At 44.5% G+C, this 19,978-nt stretch overlaps 1 protein-coding gene and 1 long non-coding RNA gene across 2 annotated transcripts in view; both read left to right on the forward strand.

Moving 5' to 3' along the window:
- Positions 1 to 181: 181 nt before the first annotated feature.
- SDR9C7 (short chain dehydrogenase/reductase family 9C member 7) lies at positions 182 to 7,288 on the forward strand. Its single transcript, XM_025883036.2, has 4 exons — positions 182 to 535; positions 4,179 to 4,437; positions 5,095 to 5,258; positions 7,057 to 7,288. The coding sequence occupies exons 1-4, from the start codon at positions 235 to 237 to the stop codon at positions 7,272 to 7,274; spliced, it is 942 nt and encodes a 313-aa protein (XP_025738821.1). The 5' UTR covers positions 182 to 234; the 3' UTR covers positions 7,275 to 7,288.
- A 6,573-nt stretch (positions 7,289 to 13,861) lies between these two features.
- Positions 13,862 to 19,978, forward strand: part of LOC112832627 (uncharacterized) — a 23,970-nt gene continuing 17,853 nt past the window's right edge. Inside the window, exons 1-2 of the long non-coding RNA XR_003210418.2 lie at positions 13,862 to 14,616; positions 14,756 to 14,813. This is a non-coding gene — a long non-coding RNA (uncharacterized lncRNA). The remainder of the gene's footprint in view (positions 14,617 to 14,755; positions 14,814 to 19,978) is intronic.

Consider the following 19,978-nt stretch of genomic DNA (forward strand, 5'->3'; position numbering starts at 1 on the left):
AGCTTCAGGTTGGACTTGAATTTCTTGCATCTAGGCTAATTGGTGTGTTGATGTATCCACCTATAGAAATTATAAAGTGGCTCACCCAGGAGCCCTGGATCTGTTGCCAGCGGTGGAAGAGAGGAGAGCACTTCTCAGTGGGTTCCAGCAGACTGCCAGGTGGGGCTCAGAGGACCAGCCTCTTCCACTGTTCTCTGAGCCCAATCTTCTTGGCCATCACCTTCCCCCTGCTCTATGGCGGCTATCACTGATCTCTCCTCTATGTATCGCTGGTTCAAGAACTGCAATCTCGTTCGCAACCTCTCAGACAAGTACGTCTTCATCACGGGTTGTGACTCGGGCTTCGGGAACCTGCTGGCCAGGCAACTGGTCGATCGGGGCATGCGGGTGCTGGCTGCTTGCTTCACTGAGGAGGGGGCCCAGAAGCTTCAGCAGGATACCTCTTACCGCCTGCAGACCACCCTGTTGGATGTCACCAAGACCGAGAGCATACAGGCAGCGACCCAGTGGGTGAGGGACCAAGTGGGCGAGCAAGGTGGGGCAAATTGCATTCTTTGGCTTTCTCAGTGTCTCCTTCTCTCTTTCTCCCCCAGGCATCTGACAGTGATCAGGGACACTGTTGTTCAGATGCGGTGGGAGAGGTGATGGAGAGAAGGGGGCTGGGGCTCTGGCTCGGTGGGATTGGAAGCCATTGTGTGGTTTGGTGTATTCACATGAAGGGGTGATTCCCCAAGGAAGTTTTCTCTGCCAGAAACTCAGAGGGGTGGGGCGAGACTGCCATAGGATGTGGGAGAAGGAAGATGTGTTCTGTATGTACAGAATCTCTAAAGATGGAGTTGCCTCTCTGGGACTTGGGTAGTCCTAACCATCAGCTCCTATAGAAATGTAAGCACTTTTCTTATTGGGATCGGGCTGGGGGGAGGGGAAAGGGAACAGGAGGTTGGACTCCCTGAGTGGGGATGTTTGCTCTCCTTGACTGTGTCAGGCTAGAAGGCAGGGGAGAGAGAGATGTGTTCTCTTCCTCACATCATGGAAGATATTGGGTTGACCTCAGGTTAAGTGCTGACATCAGAGTGACCACTCCTTTTGGGAAAAGAGACTGTGGGCTGACTGGGCTGGGCTGCCCGGGAAGCTTCCTGCACGCAGGGCATGGGCACAGGAACAGGAGGAACGGGGTGGTTCTGTTGTGGGACAGCAGGCTGAGGGACGTCCTGACTCCTAAGGGCACTAGTCTAGGGGCCCCACAACAAGTGGGGGCCAGACAGCCCTGGGACCCAGGAGGAGCCAAACAGTAACGCCCTGCTCTATTTCTCTCCTTAGCATTTACCACTATCCAATACACAATATGTTTTACTTATTTTTCTTATTTATTGTCTGTTTTCCCTTGCTAGAATAAAACTTCCAGGGCAGGGCTGGGGGGGAGGGGCTTTTTGTCTCTTTTCCTTGTCTATCCTTAGTACACAGGCCGTGTCTGGCATCTAGTAAAGTGCTCAGTAAATTTTTGTTGAATGAACTAATTGATGAATAATTCAGTGAGAGTCAGTCTCTTTCTTCAATAGGCTGCCTTGCCCAGTGCCCCACATTCAGCCTCGAGCCACTTGTGTTCATGAGTCACCGGATATATTAGATTCCCGTTCCTGCTGTAATAAATTAAAGCAGTAACTTAGTGACTTAAAACAACACAAATTTAGGGGCGCCTGAGTGGTTCAGTCAGTTAAGCGTCTGCCTTTGGCTCAGGTCATGATCCCGGGGTCCTAGATCAAGTCCCACCCCCGCCAATCGGGCTCCCTGCTCAACAAGGAAACTGCTTCTCCCTCTGCCTCTCCCTCCCCCTGCTCATGCTTGCTCTCTCTCTCTCTCAAATAAATAAATAAAATCTTTAAAAAAAAATAAAACAACACAAATTTATTATCTTATAGTTCTGGAGGTCAGAAGTCCAAAATGGGTCTCACTGATGTTTGCTCTCCTTGACTGTGTCAGGCTAGAAGGCAGGAGAGAGAGAGAGATGTGTTCTCTTCCTCACATCATGGAGGATATTGGGTTGACCTCAGGTTAAGTGCTGACATCAGAGTGACCACTCCTTTTGGGAAAAGAGACTGTGGGCTGACTGGGCTGGGCTGCCCAGGAAGCTTCCTACACGCAGGGCATGGGCACAGGAACAGGAGGAACGGTGTCAACAAAGCTGTGTTGCTTCTGGAGGCTCTAGGGGACAATCCCTTTCATTGCCTCTCCCAGTTTCTAGAGGTTTCCTGCATTTCTTAGCTCATGACCCGGTTCCTCCATCTTCAAGACCAACAAGGTAGGGCCAAGTCCTTTTCACACTGCTGTCTCTCTGGTTCTGTCTTCTGCCTTCTTCTACCACTTAAAAAACTGCTATGATTATATTGGGCTCACCAGGCTAGTCCAGGATAATCTTCCCATTTTAAGGTCAGCTGATTAACAATTTGAATTCCATCTGCTATCTTAATTCCTTTATTCCACATAACCCACCGTGTTCACAGGTTCTGGGGATTAGTATGGGGCCATCTTTGGGGGGCCATTATTCTGACTACCACATTGGGTAACATCCTTGGTCTAAGAAGCACTGGGAAGGTGGGGGGCAGGGTTCCTGGCATGCTTTCTTGTTGCCCCTGAGAATCTCTGGACATGACAGGTTGGCACAGTCAAAGCTATTCACACTGCTCTGACGGTTCTCTAGTTGCTCCGTGCAGGAAAAAAAAATGAAGGTATTCCTGGTTTGCCAGCAGGCAGAGCTGTTTGCCAGGGTGATCACAGGTCGTGGCGAGTGTGTGTCCCTTTTCCACAGACAGAGACCACTGGGGTTTTATAGTTTTTGGGTCTCAGGAGCCTCATTTCCTCCTCTGTAAGACAATAGAGTCTCCTCTGGCTGGGAAGGTTCGAGTCCTGCCAGCCAGCCGGTCTCTGGGGTCTCTCTAGTTGGAGGAAGGCAGGATGATATGGTGGGGGCATGGCTTGTGTGTGGATCCCAGACCTAGGAGGAGGGGTGGACCAAGAGTGGTATTTACATCCAGACCTGCAATCAGAAGAGAGTGGAATTGTGCTGGGAGGAGTATCTTGTGGCTGCAGGGGTCAAGGTGGGCTGGTGGGATGAGGGGAAGGGAAGGAGCCAGGACAGTGGGGTTTATGGAATCTTTGAATGAAAGAGCTGGAAAGTGTCCTTAGGTGTCATTTAGAGACTTTCCAACATGTTTTTAGCATCAAACATCCTCCTCCAAGTGGAATTTCACTTGGGAGCTCAACATGTAAAACAAATGAAAGTCAAGCCTCCCCTGCATCTTCCTCCCTGAGCGGGTGCTGGCGTTCAGCCTGGAAGAGTCTCAGGATTGCAAACCACAGGCTGGAAGCAACTGTTCTGTCCAGTTGATGAAGGACCTGAGGCCCAGAGATAGGAAGTGACTTGTCCAAAGCTGGATGTAGAACTAGAATTGAACTAGAGGCTAGAACTTGAGGCTCTTCAAGCATGGGTCCCTGCAGAGTTGAATGACAATACTTAGCATTATTTCTCTCCATTTATACCAACTCAAATTAAATATCTGAAAGAGAGCCCTTATTACATTTTTTCAGGATTGTTTTACTTAAATGTGTTGCATATTTACTTACGGATATCATTAATGTCCTCTCTGGTTTGTGAGCTCCTTGAGGGATAAGACTCTATCTTGTTCATTTTATGTCTCTAGCACCTTCCTCTGTAACTGACAGAGAATAGATAATGGATGGATGAATGGATGAATGTGTGAATGAATGGACTGAGTTTGGTAATGTGCAAAATGGAGTTGGTTTCTTACACTTAGGTGAATAGAGAGGGGGACGCATGAGAGCTGAAGGACTTCAACCATTATTTCATTGGTATGAAAATGATATCTCTTTTCCCAGGGCTAACAGCTTAGGTGCTATTAGCTAAGGCCTGGGTTGTAGCTGGTACAGGGTCCCAGCTAACACAGGGGCAGACTTAGTGAGTCAGAAAAAGGGCCCCTTTAGGAAAACTAATTAGTAAAAGGCATATCTTCCTCTGGGCCGTCACAGCTCCCCACCTCCTGCCACCAGCCGGGCCATCTTGTGCCTTGGCAGCCCTGGGCTGGTGGGTGGTGGACTCTGATGCTGTTCCACAGAGGCTAATGATTCCTGTGTGGTTCTCTCTCCCTCCAACACACCCCTAGGCCTCTGGGCCCTGGTGAACAACGCTGGTGTAGGCCTGCCCAGTGGACCCAATGAATGGCTGACAAAGGAGGACTTCGTGAAGGTGATCAATGTGAACCTGGTGGGACTGATTGAAGTGACCCTCCATATGCTGCCCCTGGTCAAAAAAGCTCGGGGCAGGGTCGTCAACATGTCCAGCTCAGGTGGTCGTGTGGCAGTCATCGGTGGTGGCTACTGTGTCTCCAAGTTTGGCGTCGAGGCCTTCTCTGACAGCATCAGGTGACTGGGTCCTGGTGCCAAACCGCTCTGGGTGGGAGTCCTGCAGGTTTCATCTCAGGAAGAGAGGGCTAGGGAGGACGGCATGTGGGCAGGGGCGTTCCGGAGGTGGGGAGCTAACACAGCAGCAGGAAGAAGGCTAGTCCTTGGGGGCATTCCCCAAGGACCAGGAGAAAAGGGAGTGGTGATAAGAGGCTGTCTTCCTGCCTTCCCTCCCTTCCCTTCCTGTCCCAAAGTGAGCAAAACCATGTTTGGGCTTATGGGAGTTAGAGGGAGAGTCTCTCAAGCAGACAGAGAAGTCTGGGGGCAGACATGCCCATGGGAGACCCTCAGAGGAGGATTCAGACCTTGCCCAGACCCCTCACTCTCTTTGCCATGTGGTTGTTGGGTGTGGGGCTGAGTGGGAGGAACCTGGTAGGAGGCAGGGCTTTGGTCTAGATTCTCTGTTGACTTCTTTCCTGCTGGGTTTGCCTAATGTAAATTGCTTGGGAAAGGGCTGAGGCCCTTATTTGCATGAAGGCAATGCCAGTCTGGTACAGGGATGGGGGAGCACCTCTAGGATCCTGGGGAGATAAGCTCCCGTAGAGGGGTCAGAAGTGACTCTCCCTGATGATCCTTTGTCATCTCAGGGCCCCAGACTGAGTCTTTCTTCTTTCCCAGGCGTGAGCTCCACTACTTTGGGGTGAAAGTCAGCATCATTGAGCCGGGGAACTATCGAACATCCATCTTGGGCAAGGAGGGCCTGGTGTCCCGTATGCGAAGGCTGTGGGAGCGGCTGCCTCAGGAGACCCGGGATAGCTATGGGGAGGAGTACTTCCACAACTGTGAGTTCTCTGGGAGGGAGAGGGGGTCTCTGAGAGGAACAGCGAGATCTTGGGGATCACTGACTCGTTTTCGTGCAGAGATAATGGGATGGAGGCTCAGAGGGGTTATGGACCCAAGGCCACACAACTAGTGGCAGGGCTGGGATCTGAGAATAGAGACCAAGGGAGCAACTGCTCAGAGTGGCAGAACGACAGCCTTTGTGGGGAGAAGAGTGTTAGGGGAGATGCTGCCCACTCCTGGCACCTGGCATACATTATTCTGTAGGCAAACAGGTGAAAATGCACTGACATGAGTACAGAGAAGTTATTCGGAGCACAGCTGCTTCACTGCAGTAGGAAACAAAGAGGTGGTTCATTGGAGTTGGGGGTGAAGGGTACTTAAACTACCCTGGCCTGCCCTCATCAACTGCTCACCAGGGTCTTGCCCAGAGGAGATGAATTCCTTGTCTTCCTAGACCATCCCCAAAGTTGGGCCAGCTATTGTTCTTCTGTTTTTCAAGTTTTAATTCCTTATTGGCAAGTCTGACTCTCAGGCACCATTTCCTCCAGAGCTCTTGGGGCTCTCATTGAAGTGGGGGTCCCAGTGACCTGCCAGAGTCCTGGGGCAAAGGTGCACATCAGGGCCCCGTAAGTGTACCATGTGGCTTGTCTCCTATTTGTGTGGTGAGCTGCGGCAGACTTGGACCGCTCAGATGCCTTGCACCCATCCACATAACCTCATACCCGTGTGCACGACGTGAACAGAATAGCCCCTCACATTTGTTAGAGCCTTACAACATACCTGTCTGTGCCTTAGATCATTTGACCCCCCACAGTGGCCTCATGACCAAGGCAAGGGTCTTTTTTTTTTTTTTTTTAAAGGACTGGGGCACCTGGGTGGCGCAGTCGCTAAGCGTCTGCCTTCAGCTCAGGTCATGATCCCGGGGTCCTGGGATCGAGCCCCGCATCAGGCTCCCTGCTCAGCAAGGAGCCTGCTTCTCCCTCTCACACTCCCCCTGCTTGTGTTTCCTCTCTTGCTTTGTCTCTCTGTCAAATAAATAAATAAAATCTTTTTTTTAAAGGTCTTATTTATTTATTTATTTCAGAGAGAGAGAAAGAGAGAGAGAGAGTGCGCATACAAGCAAGGGGGGCAAGGGCAGAGGGAGACGCAGACACCCCGCTGGGCAGGGAGCTCCACCCCAGGATTCCAAGATCATGATCACGACGTGAGCCGAAGGCAGATGCTTAACCAACTGAGCCACCTAGGTACCCCTGTTACTATTTTTTAATAACATCTTTTTTTTTTTTGCATGCTTTTGTAGAAAATTTGGGAACTCTAGGACCTATCTAGGAGAAAAAAAGAGCCTCCAGTGACTAGGAATCCCACCAACCAGACAGTATTTTTACTTATTTCTTCCCATTTTTCCCATGCACTTATATACACTTGTCTTCTATTCTGTCCTCCCCACTGTCTACCCTGCTATTATTCATCTTTATGATTCTCCAGAGCAGGTATTATTATCCTCATTTTACAGATGATGGAAGTTTAAGCTCAAAATCACGCAACTAATAAGTGGCAGAACTGGGCACAGTTCTTCTAATTGCTAATTCAACACACAATTGTTGAACTCAGGAAGAGAAATAAGATTATTTACAGGGTGTTTGCCTAAGGGACAACCTGGAGGGTATGGTAGATCTGCCTGAAATGTTGGATCAGGGATCTGATGGAAAGGGAGTTTGGATAGAATTCAGAAGAAACCATCTATTATGAAGAGTAACAGAGCCTTTGACTTTCCTTCCCTCTTGTACCTTCAAACAGATACTGACAAGTTAAAAAACATGATGCAGTTGGCAGAGCCAAGGATCAGCGAGGTCACCAACAGCATGGAGCATGCCATTGTTTCCCGGAGCCCCAGAATCCGTTATAACCCTGGCCTGGATGCCAAACTCCTCTACGTTCCTTTGGCTAAGTTGCCCACCCCTGTGACAGATTTCATCCTGAGCCGGTACCTTCCAAAGCCAGCAGACAGTGTCTGAGCTGGGGAAGTCTAGGGTGGTCAGTGGAGTGTGGAGGAGGGAGGGGGGTGGGAAAAAAGACTGTAGGGTCACAAGAGGTGGTATCAGACATTCTGCGGGACACTTTGCTTGGCTGACACCCACTGCCGGAGAATTTATGGATAACTTCTAGCAGAAGACAAGTGCCTCTTCCCACTCACTGGGGACTCACAGAAACTTGAAGTGGCCTTTGCAGGTGCAAAGACCTACAGCATGGCCCCAAGAACATCTGTCACTCATTCAGGATATGCCTTTTTCTGGACCTGGAAATGTCAATGGGAGGAAACCGAGCTTCTGCTGAATCATGAGCCTCTCAGTTATCGCTACCACTGGGAAATACTGCAGGATAATAGGGCCCACAGAAGCATCTCAACCACTTTCCTACTGGGTCTCTAAATATGCATTAACCTCGTTCCCACAACACATTATTTGAAATATGTAGTAGAGCAGAAAGGGAGTGCAAGATTATATCAGGTAAAAGTTTATGATATTTTCTTTCTATATAAATCTCTCTGTTCATAGGTGATTGGGATCCACATCAAATAACATTCATTTATTTCATCGCCATTGATTAATCGTTTTCAAATATTTATTGAGTGCCTACAACATACCAGGCACTATGTAAGTGCTGGAAGGATGTAAGGATGACTAAATCATGGTCTTGGTTTTTTTTTTTATTGTTTATTTTGTGGTTCTGTTTTTTAGCATAATATCTAGTAGTAGAGATAGGACAAACAGTAATACAAGAAACAGAAATCAGAAAATCACATTTTTAGAGCTAGAAGGAACCCAGAGCCCATCCAGTCCAGTAGTTCCCAAACTGTACATTGTAATCGCCTGGTTAATTAAAAACATAGATCCCTGGCCTCAATGTTAGATTATCTGATTCAGTGGCTTGAGATGGGGCCCAGAAATCTGTGCTTGTAACAAGGTGATGAGTCCGATGTCTGTGGGTGTTTGAGAACCACTGATAGCTCCACAGTAGTACTGAGCTCTCAGAGGAGTAAGTGACCTGCCCAAGGCCTCCCAGCGTGATGGCCAAGACAAAACTCAGGTGTTCAGATTCCCAGAGTTATAGTTATAGAGAATACATTTTTGACATTAGTAACATTGTCAAATAAGCCATGAAACTAAATTAAAAAAAAAACCCTTAAATTTCTAAGTCATGTGAAGTTCTATTGAAAAGACTTTTTTTTTTTTGATCTTGAGGAATGGTTATGTAACAAAGGTCAAATGTGAATTTTTTAAATTAAAATGTCTTTATTTGTATCTCTTCAACATCCGACTGAACTTGAAAATAGCCAAAATGAACACCTAATTACCTCTGCAAAGACCCCTTTTCCAAATAAGTTCACATTCACAGGTTCCAGGAATTAGGATGTGGACATATCCTAAGTCTGTTATTTGCAGCACTGTTATTCCTGACACCAAATTGTGTATCAGGTAGGATGCACTGAATAGCGAGTGACAGAAAAGCCAACTCGCATTGGCTTTAACAATAAGGAAAGGGGACAGGACTCAATGGCTGAATAATGGCATCGAGGATGCAGGTTCTTTCTACTTTGCTCTGCCATCCAGTTTTGGCTTTATCCCACTTATCTTTATTGTTTCTTCCTCCAACCTTAATAGTTTTAGAGAACTTACTGGAATTGGGGAAAGAAACAAAAGGGAATGTGACTTGTGGGTGCACACAGTGTCTCAGAGAAGCAGGCCCTTTTCCCCAAGACAAGGAGATGCGCTCTGGCTGAGAAGAGAAGAGAATGAGGTTTGGCTCTTCCAGAGGAGGAAGGGCCATTCACTTTGTGGAAGCACCTAGGGGAGGTGGCAAGACTCAAAAGGGTGACAGCTGCATTGTGTGTTTAGGTAGATGAGACCCTGGGCGACTTCCTATAAGACACCTGTGTCCCACCATCGCAGGAAGGCAGGAGAGATTCACCAGCTATAAAGAGCATGTAGACTGGAATGGCAGACATTTAAGAGGCAACCTGTGCAGATAGAAGACTTGATTTTTTGCTCTAAGGGCTATCCCCCTATCACCACCCTATCGTTAACAGTTAAGGTGTTTGTTTGCTTTTTTTAAATTCGTGGACTGAATTTTACAGTTTAGTTTCTTTCATATTTGGAATATAACTTTTCTTGTATAGCTTTTGTACTTTCCTGAAGTTTTAAATTGCCTTTTCTTATTCACTTATTCAGCCTCTTAATCAAATTATCTCCACACTTTTTTTTGTTTTGTTTTGTTTTGATTTCAAGCAGGGAAGTAATATGATCTGATTTAAATTTTGAAAAGGGGTTCTGTGGAGACTGAAATGAGGGAGCAATGGTGGAAGCAAGGGGTCCATTGCATAATCCAAGCAAGAAATGATGGTACTTTAGGTTAAAGTGGTGGTAATGGGGATGATGAGAGTGGATGAAATCAGTATATAATTTGGAGGCAGAACCATTGAAGGATTTTAACCAGTTACTCTGTCAAAAAAAACTCTATTGTGCTCCTACTATGTGCCAGGTGTAGTTCTAGATGCTGGAGTTAGAGTAGTAGACAAGACTCCTCCAAGCAGTTTATATTCTGATGGGGTGGAGGTGTTGGGCAATAGACAAATAAAAAAATTAAGGAAATAATTTTATAAACTGATAAATGCCATTAAGCAGAGAAAATTTAGTAATGTAATAGAAGACCAGGGAGGTTGTTTACCTTTCTTTTTAATCCAATGTTATTGAGGTAAAATTTATATTAAACAAAATGCATCTTTTAACTATAAAGTTTGATGAGTTTTGACTTATAAATATACCTGTGCAACCATCATTAGTCAAGATATAGGACATTTCTCTCATCTCAAAAAGCTCCCTGGTGCCTCTTTGCAGTTAATCTTCCCTCTTTTCAATAACATTGGTTTCTGCCCAGGTTCCAGACAACCACTGATGTGCTTGGTGTCTCTACAGATCTGTTTTGAAGCTACTTATTTTTTTTTCATTTCTTTTTTAAAAAGTTTTATTTACATTCAATTTAGTTAACATATAGTGTATTATTAGTTTTAGGGGTTGAATTTAGTGATTCATCGGTTGCATATAACACCCAGTGCTCATTACATCAAGTGCCCTCCTTAATAATGCCCATCACCAGGGCGCCTGGGTGCCTCGGTTGGTTAAGCGTCTGCCTTCAACTCAGGGTGTGATCTTGGAGTCCCCAGATTGAGCCCCACATCAGGCTCCCTGCTCAGACAGGAGTCTGCTTCTCCCTCTCCCTCTGCTCCTTCCCCAGCTCATGCTTTCTCTCTTGCTCATTCTCCTTCTCAAATAAATAAATTAAATCTTTAAAAAAAATAATGTCCATCACTCAGTTCCCGCATCCCCCACCCACCTCCCCTCCCCTCAATTTGTTTCCTATAGTTTAGAGTCTCTTATGGTGTGCCTCCGTCTGTTTTTATATTTTATTTTTCTTTCCCTTCCCCTATGTTCATCTGTTTTATTTCTTAAATTCCACATATGAGTGAAATCTTATTGTGTTTGTCTTTCTCTGACTTCTTTCTCTTTTTTTAGAGAGAGAGAGTGTGAGAGAGGGAGCACGAGAGGGGGGAGGGTCAGAGAGAGATGCGGACTCTCTGCTGAGCAGGGAGCCGGATCCTGGGACTCCAGTATCATGATCTGAGCCAAAGGCAGACGCTCAATCAACTGAGCCACCCGGGCTCCCCTTCTCTGACTTATTTCACTTAGCATAATACCCTCTAGTTCCATTCACATCATTGCAAATGGCAAGATTTATTTTTCTTTTTAAGATTTTATTTATTTATTTGAGAGGGGGGAGGCATGAGAGGGAGAGCACAAGCAGGAGGAGGGGCAGAGGGAGAAGCAGACTTCCTGCTGAGCAGGGAGTCCTATTCAGGGCTCTATCCCAGGACCCGGGTATCATGATCTGAGCTGAAGGGAGACCCTTAACTGACTGAGCCACCGCAAATGGCAAGATTTCTTTTTTTTTTTTTTAGAATAACAAAAAATATTTTACTAAAACATAAGATTTACAGAAGTTTCCAGACAAGCCATACAAAATGGTCACAAGCTTTTTCTTGAAGGAAGGATTCCACACTTGACAACAAAGTCACAATGTTATTAGTGAGGGCTGTGATGTTTGTTTAATGTTCCCATTTTGGTTCAAACAATCAAGCTTGTCCATCTACAGCACCTAAATAAAGTTAGACTTGGCTAGAGAGCATATTCTAAAGAACGGGTTATCTGTTTTTAACCAATTCAATTAGATCACCATAAAAAGGGGCAGAGGAGCCCATAAAATTAAAATAAAACTACCTTTCCCCCTCAAAAAAATAAAGAAAGAAAAACAGCCACACCCCTGCAGCTAACCGTGACAACTACCTTCATTCACAGTGCTTTATACTCAAACCATGATGGGGGAAATGAATAAAAGCAGAGAAGGGCCACTGCTTTCAAATGTTTCACAACAATCCAGATGGTACTTCTAGCCTCTGCTCATGCTTTACAACAGTAATCAGGACAAGACATAGATTTGCTAATGTGCATTTAATCACCAAAGGACTGAAGATGTCTGGGCTTTTATTCTATAATGTTTCTAAGACTGTGTCCATTAAATGCAAACAAAAAAGCAAGAAGTCTTGGCAGAACAAAAGTGATGCACAATTGATGATCAGCTCGATTTTAAATATTATTCATGGCATATAGCCCAGGCCATGCTCTAGCTGTTTCTATGGCTTGGGCTTCGTTGGTCTTCCACTGCTCTGCTACATCATTTGCTAATGGATCCTCTGGATTGGGAGCACTTAAAAAGGCCTAGATAGATAGCAGAACTGCGTGGATGTGCAGTGCTGGGGAGCAGTTATCTTTCAAAATATCTAAACATATTCTTCCCAACTTGTCTACATTAGGATGATAAATTTTGGTCATGAAATATACTTTAGGGGCTGCCATCGGGCATTCTTCTAGTAGGAAAATTTCGGGGGAATCCTGGGGGCCAGCAATGACCACATGAAAATAACGGGCATTGCTCTCATCTGGTTCCGCTTTACTGCTGGGAACAGGTTCTGCCAGCAAACACTGGGTTTCCTTGATAATCCTGCGGGGCAGCCTGGCCATCTTGTCAGATCCCGAGTTCGGCCTCTGGTCTCCACTCTGGCTCCACTCACCTCACGCACAAGTGGAAGTCCAGGGCTCCACTTCCCGGGGACCAAGATTTCATTCTTTTTGATAGCTGAGTAATATTCCATTGTGTGTATATACCACATCTTCTTTATCCATTCATCTGTCGATGGACATCTAAGCTCTTTCTGTATTTTGGCTATTGTGGACATTGCTGCTATAAACATTGGGGTGCATGTGCCCCTCCAAATCACTATTTTTGTATCCTTTGGATAAATACCTGGTAGTGCAATTGCTGGGTCGTGGGGCAGCTTTATTTTTAACTTTGTGAGGAACCTCCATACTGTTTTCCACAGTGACTGCACCAGTTGGCATTCCCACCAACCATGTAAGAGGGTTCCCCTTGAAGCTACTTATTTTTAAAGAAGATCACTTTTGCTGCCATTAAGGAATTAGTTGGAATGAACCTGGTTGGAGGGATACAGGAGGAGCAAGAGTAGAGATGATGAGAGAAATGTACCAATAAGATAATAGAAATAGAAATAATTAGCATTTATCAGACATTACTTAATCCCAAGGACTGAATGTTTTAAGTGTTTAGTGTTTTATTTTTTTTAAACATTTTTTAAAATGTTTTATTTATTTATTCATGAGAGTCAGAGAGAGAGAGAGAGACAGAGGCAGAGGGAGAAGCAGGCTCCCCCCCTAGCAGGGAGCCCGATGCAGGACTCAATCCCAGGACCCTGGGATCATGACCTGAGCCGAAGGCAGACGCTTAACCGACTGAGCCACCCAGGCGCCCGAGTGTTTAGTGTTTTAATTTTAATGTAATCTCTGTAACAAGCCCTGTGAGGTTGCCCCTATTTTATAGAACTAAGGTTCGGAGAGGTTAAGTCATTTGTACAGAATTACATAGCTAATAAGTGGCAGTCAGGATTCCAGCCCCCACACAAGAGCACACACTTACATAGTGCTTCCTACCTGCCAGGCACTGTTGTAAGCACTTTAATCTTCACGAGAACCTTCATAGTTATTATTCCAGCTTTAATGAGGAGGAAACTAGAGGCCCAGAGAGAATAATTACATACCCTATAAGCAACTGACAGAGCAGGTCCTTCTAGTTCTAAAATCCTATCTTTGAAGGTGTCATTGCTTGTTTCCTCCCAGGGAACATTTCTGTACACACACATTTGCAGCAGGGTTTTCTAGCCAGCAGCTGTGATGTGGCTTTCTTCTATTCCCATGGGCCTTCAGAAACCTCTCCTAACCAGCCTTGCTTGGGCCGCTCTTCCAGCTCTTTCCCTGTGAAGGCTGAGAGGCCTCTGTCATCCATAGGCCTCCTCTTCTATGGGAGGTGCCTGCTTTTCCCCTGAGGCTTGGCAAGCTCTCTGATCTCCAGCGAACCTCAACCCAGAAACTGGGGGAGGGGGAAGGAGAGAGCACAATCTGGAGCATCATGGGGCTGGCTGGTCGCTGAACTGTAGCCTGGCCAGACCATTTGAGACATTCTTGAACAACAAAAGTGTAAATACTGCATCTGGACCAGAACAAATGGATACAGAGAATTCTAATGCCAAACTTGGAATAACAAATGAAATGTTCCTTTGGGAATGTCTGACAGAGGAGCAGGAAGTATAAGGATTTTTAAAATTGTTTGTGTTTTGTTTTTTTTTTTTAATAGTCAGGGACAAGTTTCAACCAGGATATGAAAATGAACTGGAAGCAAACAACTTCAAAGGCAGAATTGAGACTCTCCTTAGAAATCTTGTGTAATCCACTGTCTTGTGTAATATTAAGAGGCCTTCAAAATAAGGACAGAAATGCCAACTCTTCTAAGTTTGCCAGGAAAGGAGAAGTCTGAATTTCCCCTTCTACTGAAGAATGAGGAGCACCCTCCCCCTGCCACCTCCCCCCGCTCCCAGGGCGGGGGGGGGGCTCTACCATCTTCTGCACCAGTACCAGGAAAGGCAGGTGATGGGTTGGCCACCTCCAAGACAATAATGACTTAATTATGATGTGTGACTCGGGCTTAGGGAACCTGCTGGCCAGGCAGCTGGACCTGCGAGGCTTGAGGGTGCTGGCCGCGTGTCTGACGGAGGAGGGAGCCCAGCAGCTGAGAGGCCAGACGTCAGACAGGCTGGAGATGGTGATCCTGGATGTCACCAAGACAGAAAGCATCTCTGTGGCTGCCCAGTGGGTGAAGGAGTGTGTGAGGAAGGAGGTATGACATAGATATATTTCTCTTCACCTAGATGTCCTCTGCCAAGTACTGGTCCCATGCGAAGATGATACCAGCCTACTAAATAAGAGAGAGGCATTATTCAGTTATAAAATTTGCTCTTAATTATCTATTTTGACAGAAAAGAACAATGATCTGGATCCAAGACAACATCTAATTCTACTTAGTCATACTCTATGGTATGTAGCCATAGGTATATAAACATGCTTCATATAAGTAAAAAATAATAAGTAATCTTTGTATAGCACTTCATAATTTTATCAAATTATTTTATAGACCCCATGTCCTGTTTAAAGAAGTTCGCTTTCATCCCCAGATCATTGGAACATTTTTGAATGGGTCTTGCTTGTCCACATTCAAGGTCTTCGCCCATAGCTCCCACACAGGCTGGTGCAATGGAGCATTTGGGAGTTGGAGTCTGGATACCTGCAAAACATTCTGGCTCCATTTCGTGTGACCTTAGCTAAGTCATCTAACCCCTCAGTGATCCAATATTTTTCCCAGTAAAGTATGGCTGTGATAAAGCATCCCTGAGGTAATGTACATGAAAAATTTTGAAATGGAGAGATAGAGTCAGATAATGGACCTGGTGAGTGAGTCACAGGCCAAGCTAGAGAATGAGTATTCTGTCTTCTGTGCAATGGGAAGCCATGGCAGTTTCTGGAAGAAGGTGTTTCTTTTCCTGGTCTTTCCCACATTTCATTTGTCCATTCTGAATCCACCTAATTTCTTGGACTTTGGACCTCGGTCTACTGGCAGTGTCCAGCAGAGTTTTACAGTGAACTAGAAAAAGAAGGACACCATTGACAAGCGGCTGCAGGAATAGGCACCTGGGAAAACAAGGAGAGAGGATAAGTTACCAAAAGACAGACAAGGAGGACCTAAGGTGCCTCCTTAGAGGGGCTTTTCATGAGCTCCGGGCTCCCATCTGGAGCCAGGAGCCTGAAAGAACCTCCACTCCCATAGCAGAATGGCTTCAGTAGCTCCTGGGATTTCTCACAATGGCTTCCGTTCTCCTTTACATGAAGAAAGAGAAGTTTGCCCATCCTAACCGTCCTCCCTAGGTTTATACTGGTCTCCTTGTTGCTCAGCAAGAAAATGCTCCAGATAGCAATGTTGGATAGAAATCTCTCCCCCGCCCCCACTCTCTCTTCCCTTTCCCTCCTCCCTCCCTCCCTCTTGTTCTTTGTTACTTCTGACTGGTTAATAGATGCATTTGGAAATAACTGCCACACTCTATAGCTTCTGGATTGTATACAACAGATCATATTCTTATTGCAGGATATAGTTTCAGCTACATGTCACAGACACCCAAATTAACAGTGGATTTCTTTCTTCCCTGGTGGAAAAACCTGGCATGGTATGGTATCTCCTCTCTATTGATTTGTCAGGGGCTCATATTTTTTCAGTCTTCCTGCTCTGCTATCCTACAGTCCAAGATGGCTCTAGACAGCTGGAATGGGGAAAAGGACAGGGCTCTATCCTGTAAGGGCAAAGCACAGATGTTTTGCACATCTTGCTTGTGCTCACATACATTGGCCAGAACTTAGTCACATTGTCAGACCCAACTGCAAGGCAGGCTGAAACTGTGGTTCTCATTCTGAGTAGCCATGCATTCAGCTAAAAATCCAGTTATTGTGGACAAAGGGGCAAATGCATATTGTGGGAAAACTTACAGTCTCTGCCACACAGAATAAGTCAATTCTTTTGGGGGGATCTTCAGCAACGGCTTCTTCCTTTATAGTCTTTGGTGTTTGACAGGTTTAATAATTACACTTCTGAATCTATGGGTCATATGATTGGGATGTCTCTAGGAAGACTCTAGGAATTCTCCTCTTCTTAGGTACCCAGGCATCTCTTAACAGCAGAGAATTGAGAAGAGTTTGGAGACATTTCTTAGACTCAATCAGCTTTGGTCTTCGGGTTGTTTCTTTTGCAGGATGGAGATACTTAACTTGGTTTTAAAATAGTTTTGTTGAGGTATAATTTACAGAGTTCACTTATTGAATTTTATGTAAGTGTACAGTTCAATAATGTTTTATATTATCACACAATCCAGTAATGAAAAAATTATCACATTATCACACAATCCAGTAATGAAAAAATTTTCTTCATCCAAAATGTTCCCTTGTGCCTGAACTCAGTTCCCACTTCCACTGATTTACTTTCTGTCTCTATAGATTTATCTTTTCTAGAAATTCTATATAAATAGAATCATACAACATGTAGTTTTTTGTGGCTGGCTTTTTTTTTTTTTTTACTTAGAATAATGTTTTTGGGCTTATCCATGTTGCTGCATAACTCAAGAGTTCATTCTTTTTTATTGCTGAATTGTATTCTATAATATGGCTATACCACATTTTATCCATTCACCAGTGATGGACATTTGGATTCCCTCCAGTTTGGAACTAATATAGATAATGCTACTGTGAAGTAAGTAACCTTCATGTGAACACATGCTTTCATTTCTCTTGAGGAGATACCTGGAAGTGGAGCGGCTGTATCATATGATACGTTTAACTTTTTAAGAAACTGCCAAACTGTTCTCCAAAGATGTTATATCATTATACACTCCCACTGGAAATGTATGAGAGTTCTGTTTTCTCCATACCTTCACCGACCCTTAGCGTTGTCAGTCTTTTGGATTATAGCCATACCACTATGCATGCAGTGGTACCCCTTTATGTTTTTAATTTGCATTTCACTAATGATTAATGATATTGAGCACATGAAAAGCTATAAAACTCCCTCTAAGCACAGCTTTAGCTGCATCCTATAAATTTTGTTTTCATTTCATTCGACCCATATCTTTTCTAATTTCTCACGTGATTTTTTCCTTTGACCTAAGCATTATTCAGATGTGTCTTGTTTAATTTCCAAATATTTGGGGGACTTTCAAATTTTTTGTTGTTGTTGAATTCCAATTTAATTCCTCTCGTTGTAGAACAATCTTTGTATGACTTCAATCTTTTAAATTTTACTGAGATTTGTTTATGGCCTAGTATATTGTTTATTCTAAAGAATGTTTCATGTGTGCTTGAAAAGAAAGTTGTTCTGGGGACGCCTGGGTGGCTCAGTCAGTTAAGCATCTGCCTTGAGCTCAGGTCATGATCCCAGGTACTGGGATTGAGCCCCATTTAAAGCTCCTTGCTCAGTGGGGAGCCTGCTTCTCCATCTGCCTGCCGTTCCCCCTGCTTGTGCTCTCTCTCTGACCAATAAATAAATAAAAATCTTTTTTTTTTTTTAAAGAAAGTTATTCTGTTTGTTGAGTAGAGTGTTCTGTACCTCTCAGGTCAAGTTGGTTGATAATGTTCAAGTCTACTTATGTTACTAATCTTCTGCTTTATCAGTACTCAAGAGAGGAACACTCCAGCTATAATTCTTGAGTAGTCTATTTTTCCTTTCAGTTCTGTTCATTTTGTTTCCTGTTATTTTGGGGGTCAGTTGTTAGGTGCATGTACATAATAAATTTTATACCTTCTAAAGATGTAATGACATTATAAAATGTCTCTATTTGTCTCTAATAATATTTGTATTCTTAAAGTCGATTAATATAGCTATTTAAGTTCTCTTACAATTACTATTTGTATGGCATATCTTTTTTGATCTTTTTACTTTCAATCTGTTTATGTTTTGAGATCTACAATATATCTCTTATAGGGGCACCTGGCTCACTCAGTCAGTAGAACATGCAACTCTTGATGGGGTGGTGAGCTTAAGCCCCACATTGGATGTAGAGCTTACTTAAAAATAAATAAATAAATAAATAAATAAATAAATAAATAAATAAATAAATAAATAAAACATGTCTCTTCCAGGCTGTGTATAGTTAGGTCTTGTTTTGTATACATTCCCACAATTTCTACCTTTGACTGGAAAGTTTAGTTCATTTACAGTAATGTAATTATTAATGTCGTTGGTTTTTTGTTTTTGTTTTTTTTTTTGAGAGAGAGCAAGCACGCGCGCATGAGTGGGGGGGAGGGGCAGAGGGAGAGGGAGCGAATCTTAAGCCGACTCTGCGCTGAGCCCAACACAAGGGCTCAATCCCGTGACCCTGAGATCATGAGTCAGATGTTTAACCGACTGAGCCACCCAAGTGCCCCTTAATGTCATTGGATTTGTATCTGTCATTTTGCTATTTATTTTCTTTAAGTCTTATGTCATTTTTCCTCTGTTCCTCATTTACTGCCATCTCTTATGTTAAAAAGTTTCTACTATACCATTTTAATTCCACTCTCAATTTTTAAAGACTTAAAAAAATGTTATTCCTTAATAATTGGAGCAGTGGTTCTCAACTGTGGGCAATATTGCTCCCCCATTCCTGCTAAAGGATATCTGGACATGCCTGGAGACATTTTTCATTGTCACAGCCTGGCAAGGCATTCAGAGTTCAATCAGTTCTCAAATTAGCCTGGGCTTTAGTTTCAGCTGGGCTCCCACCATTCTCCCCGTGCATGTGATTAGTGCTCCAGGCAGCTGCCTATGTATGGAGAGCTTATTATTCCAGCCTTTCCATGGCTCTCTTATTTCCAGGACCTCACATCTAAATTTCTGGCTGGTCTGCTGCTTGCCCCAACCAGGGCCATAAACGGAGGCTAGAAGAGCTATGAGTTTTCCCCTGTTCCTGTCCTACTGATGAGGAAGCAGGAGGCAAGCTGAGGAAAAGCACAAGCTGACACCCTGCACCCGCCTCCCCCCCTGGGTGGGACATGGGTGACATTCCTCCCTTCCACCCTCCTGGAAGCTAGCAACTGTCTTAATGTTAATGCCTCACTAGAGGGAAATACAACCTTAACAATGGCAAGGCCTCGGGTATCCTGTGAGTCTTTTAACATATGAAAATCCTTTTAAAACCTCCCTTTTCCTTACCTCTCCCAACTCCCAAGTATATAATCAGTCACCTGTCACAACCCTGGTGCAGCAGCTCTTTCTGCCTTGTGGATCCTGTCCCCGGGCTTTAAGAAAACCACCATTTTGTGCCAAAGATGTCTCAAGAATTCTTTCTTTGTTGTTCGCTCTGGACCTCACCCCACCAAATCTCACCTACATTCCAAAACTACATCACTGAGTTTGCTGCTTTTACTGATAATGCTGTGGTGTTTTTCTGTCTTCTGCCTGAGAGATGCTAATTTTCCAGGCAGCTCTACCCTTATGGCCTGTTAAGCTTTGGGGGGCGGGGATGAGGGAATGGCCCCAGGCAAGGAGATCACAATTTCCTGCTGGTCTCATTTGAAGAGCTAGCAGTTTTTCATGAATAAATGGTTCTCATTTGTTGTTTACCTTTAGTTAATTTCCAGAGAACTTAAACCATTGTTTCTGACAGTTTTGTCCAATTTTATACTTG

The sequence above is a fragment of the Callorhinus ursinus genome, unplaced genomic scaffold (assembly GCF_003265705.2).
Source record: "Callorhinus ursinus isolate GAN/ISIS: 27379988/994484 unplaced genomic scaffold, GSC_fseal_2.0 scaffold14, whole genome shotgun sequence".
Lineage (NCBI taxonomy): Eukaryota > Metazoa > Chordata > Mammalia > Carnivora > Otariidae > Callorhinus > Callorhinus ursinus.

Bases quoted from the DNA above. Each gene is read 5' to 3' on its own strand.
- SDR9C7 (XM_025883036.2), top strand. From the start codon at position 235: ATGGCGGCTATCACTGATCTCTCCTCTATGTATCGCTGGTTCAAGAAC. The intron at 536-4,178 runs GTGGGGCAAATT...ACACACCCCTAG, and splicing joins GGACCAAGTGGGCGAGCAAG to GCCTCTGGGCCCTGGTGAAC. The intron at 4,438-5,094 runs GTGACTGGGTCC...CTTCTTTCCCAG, and splicing joins GCCTTCTCTGACAGCATCAG to GCGTGAGCTCCACTACTTTG.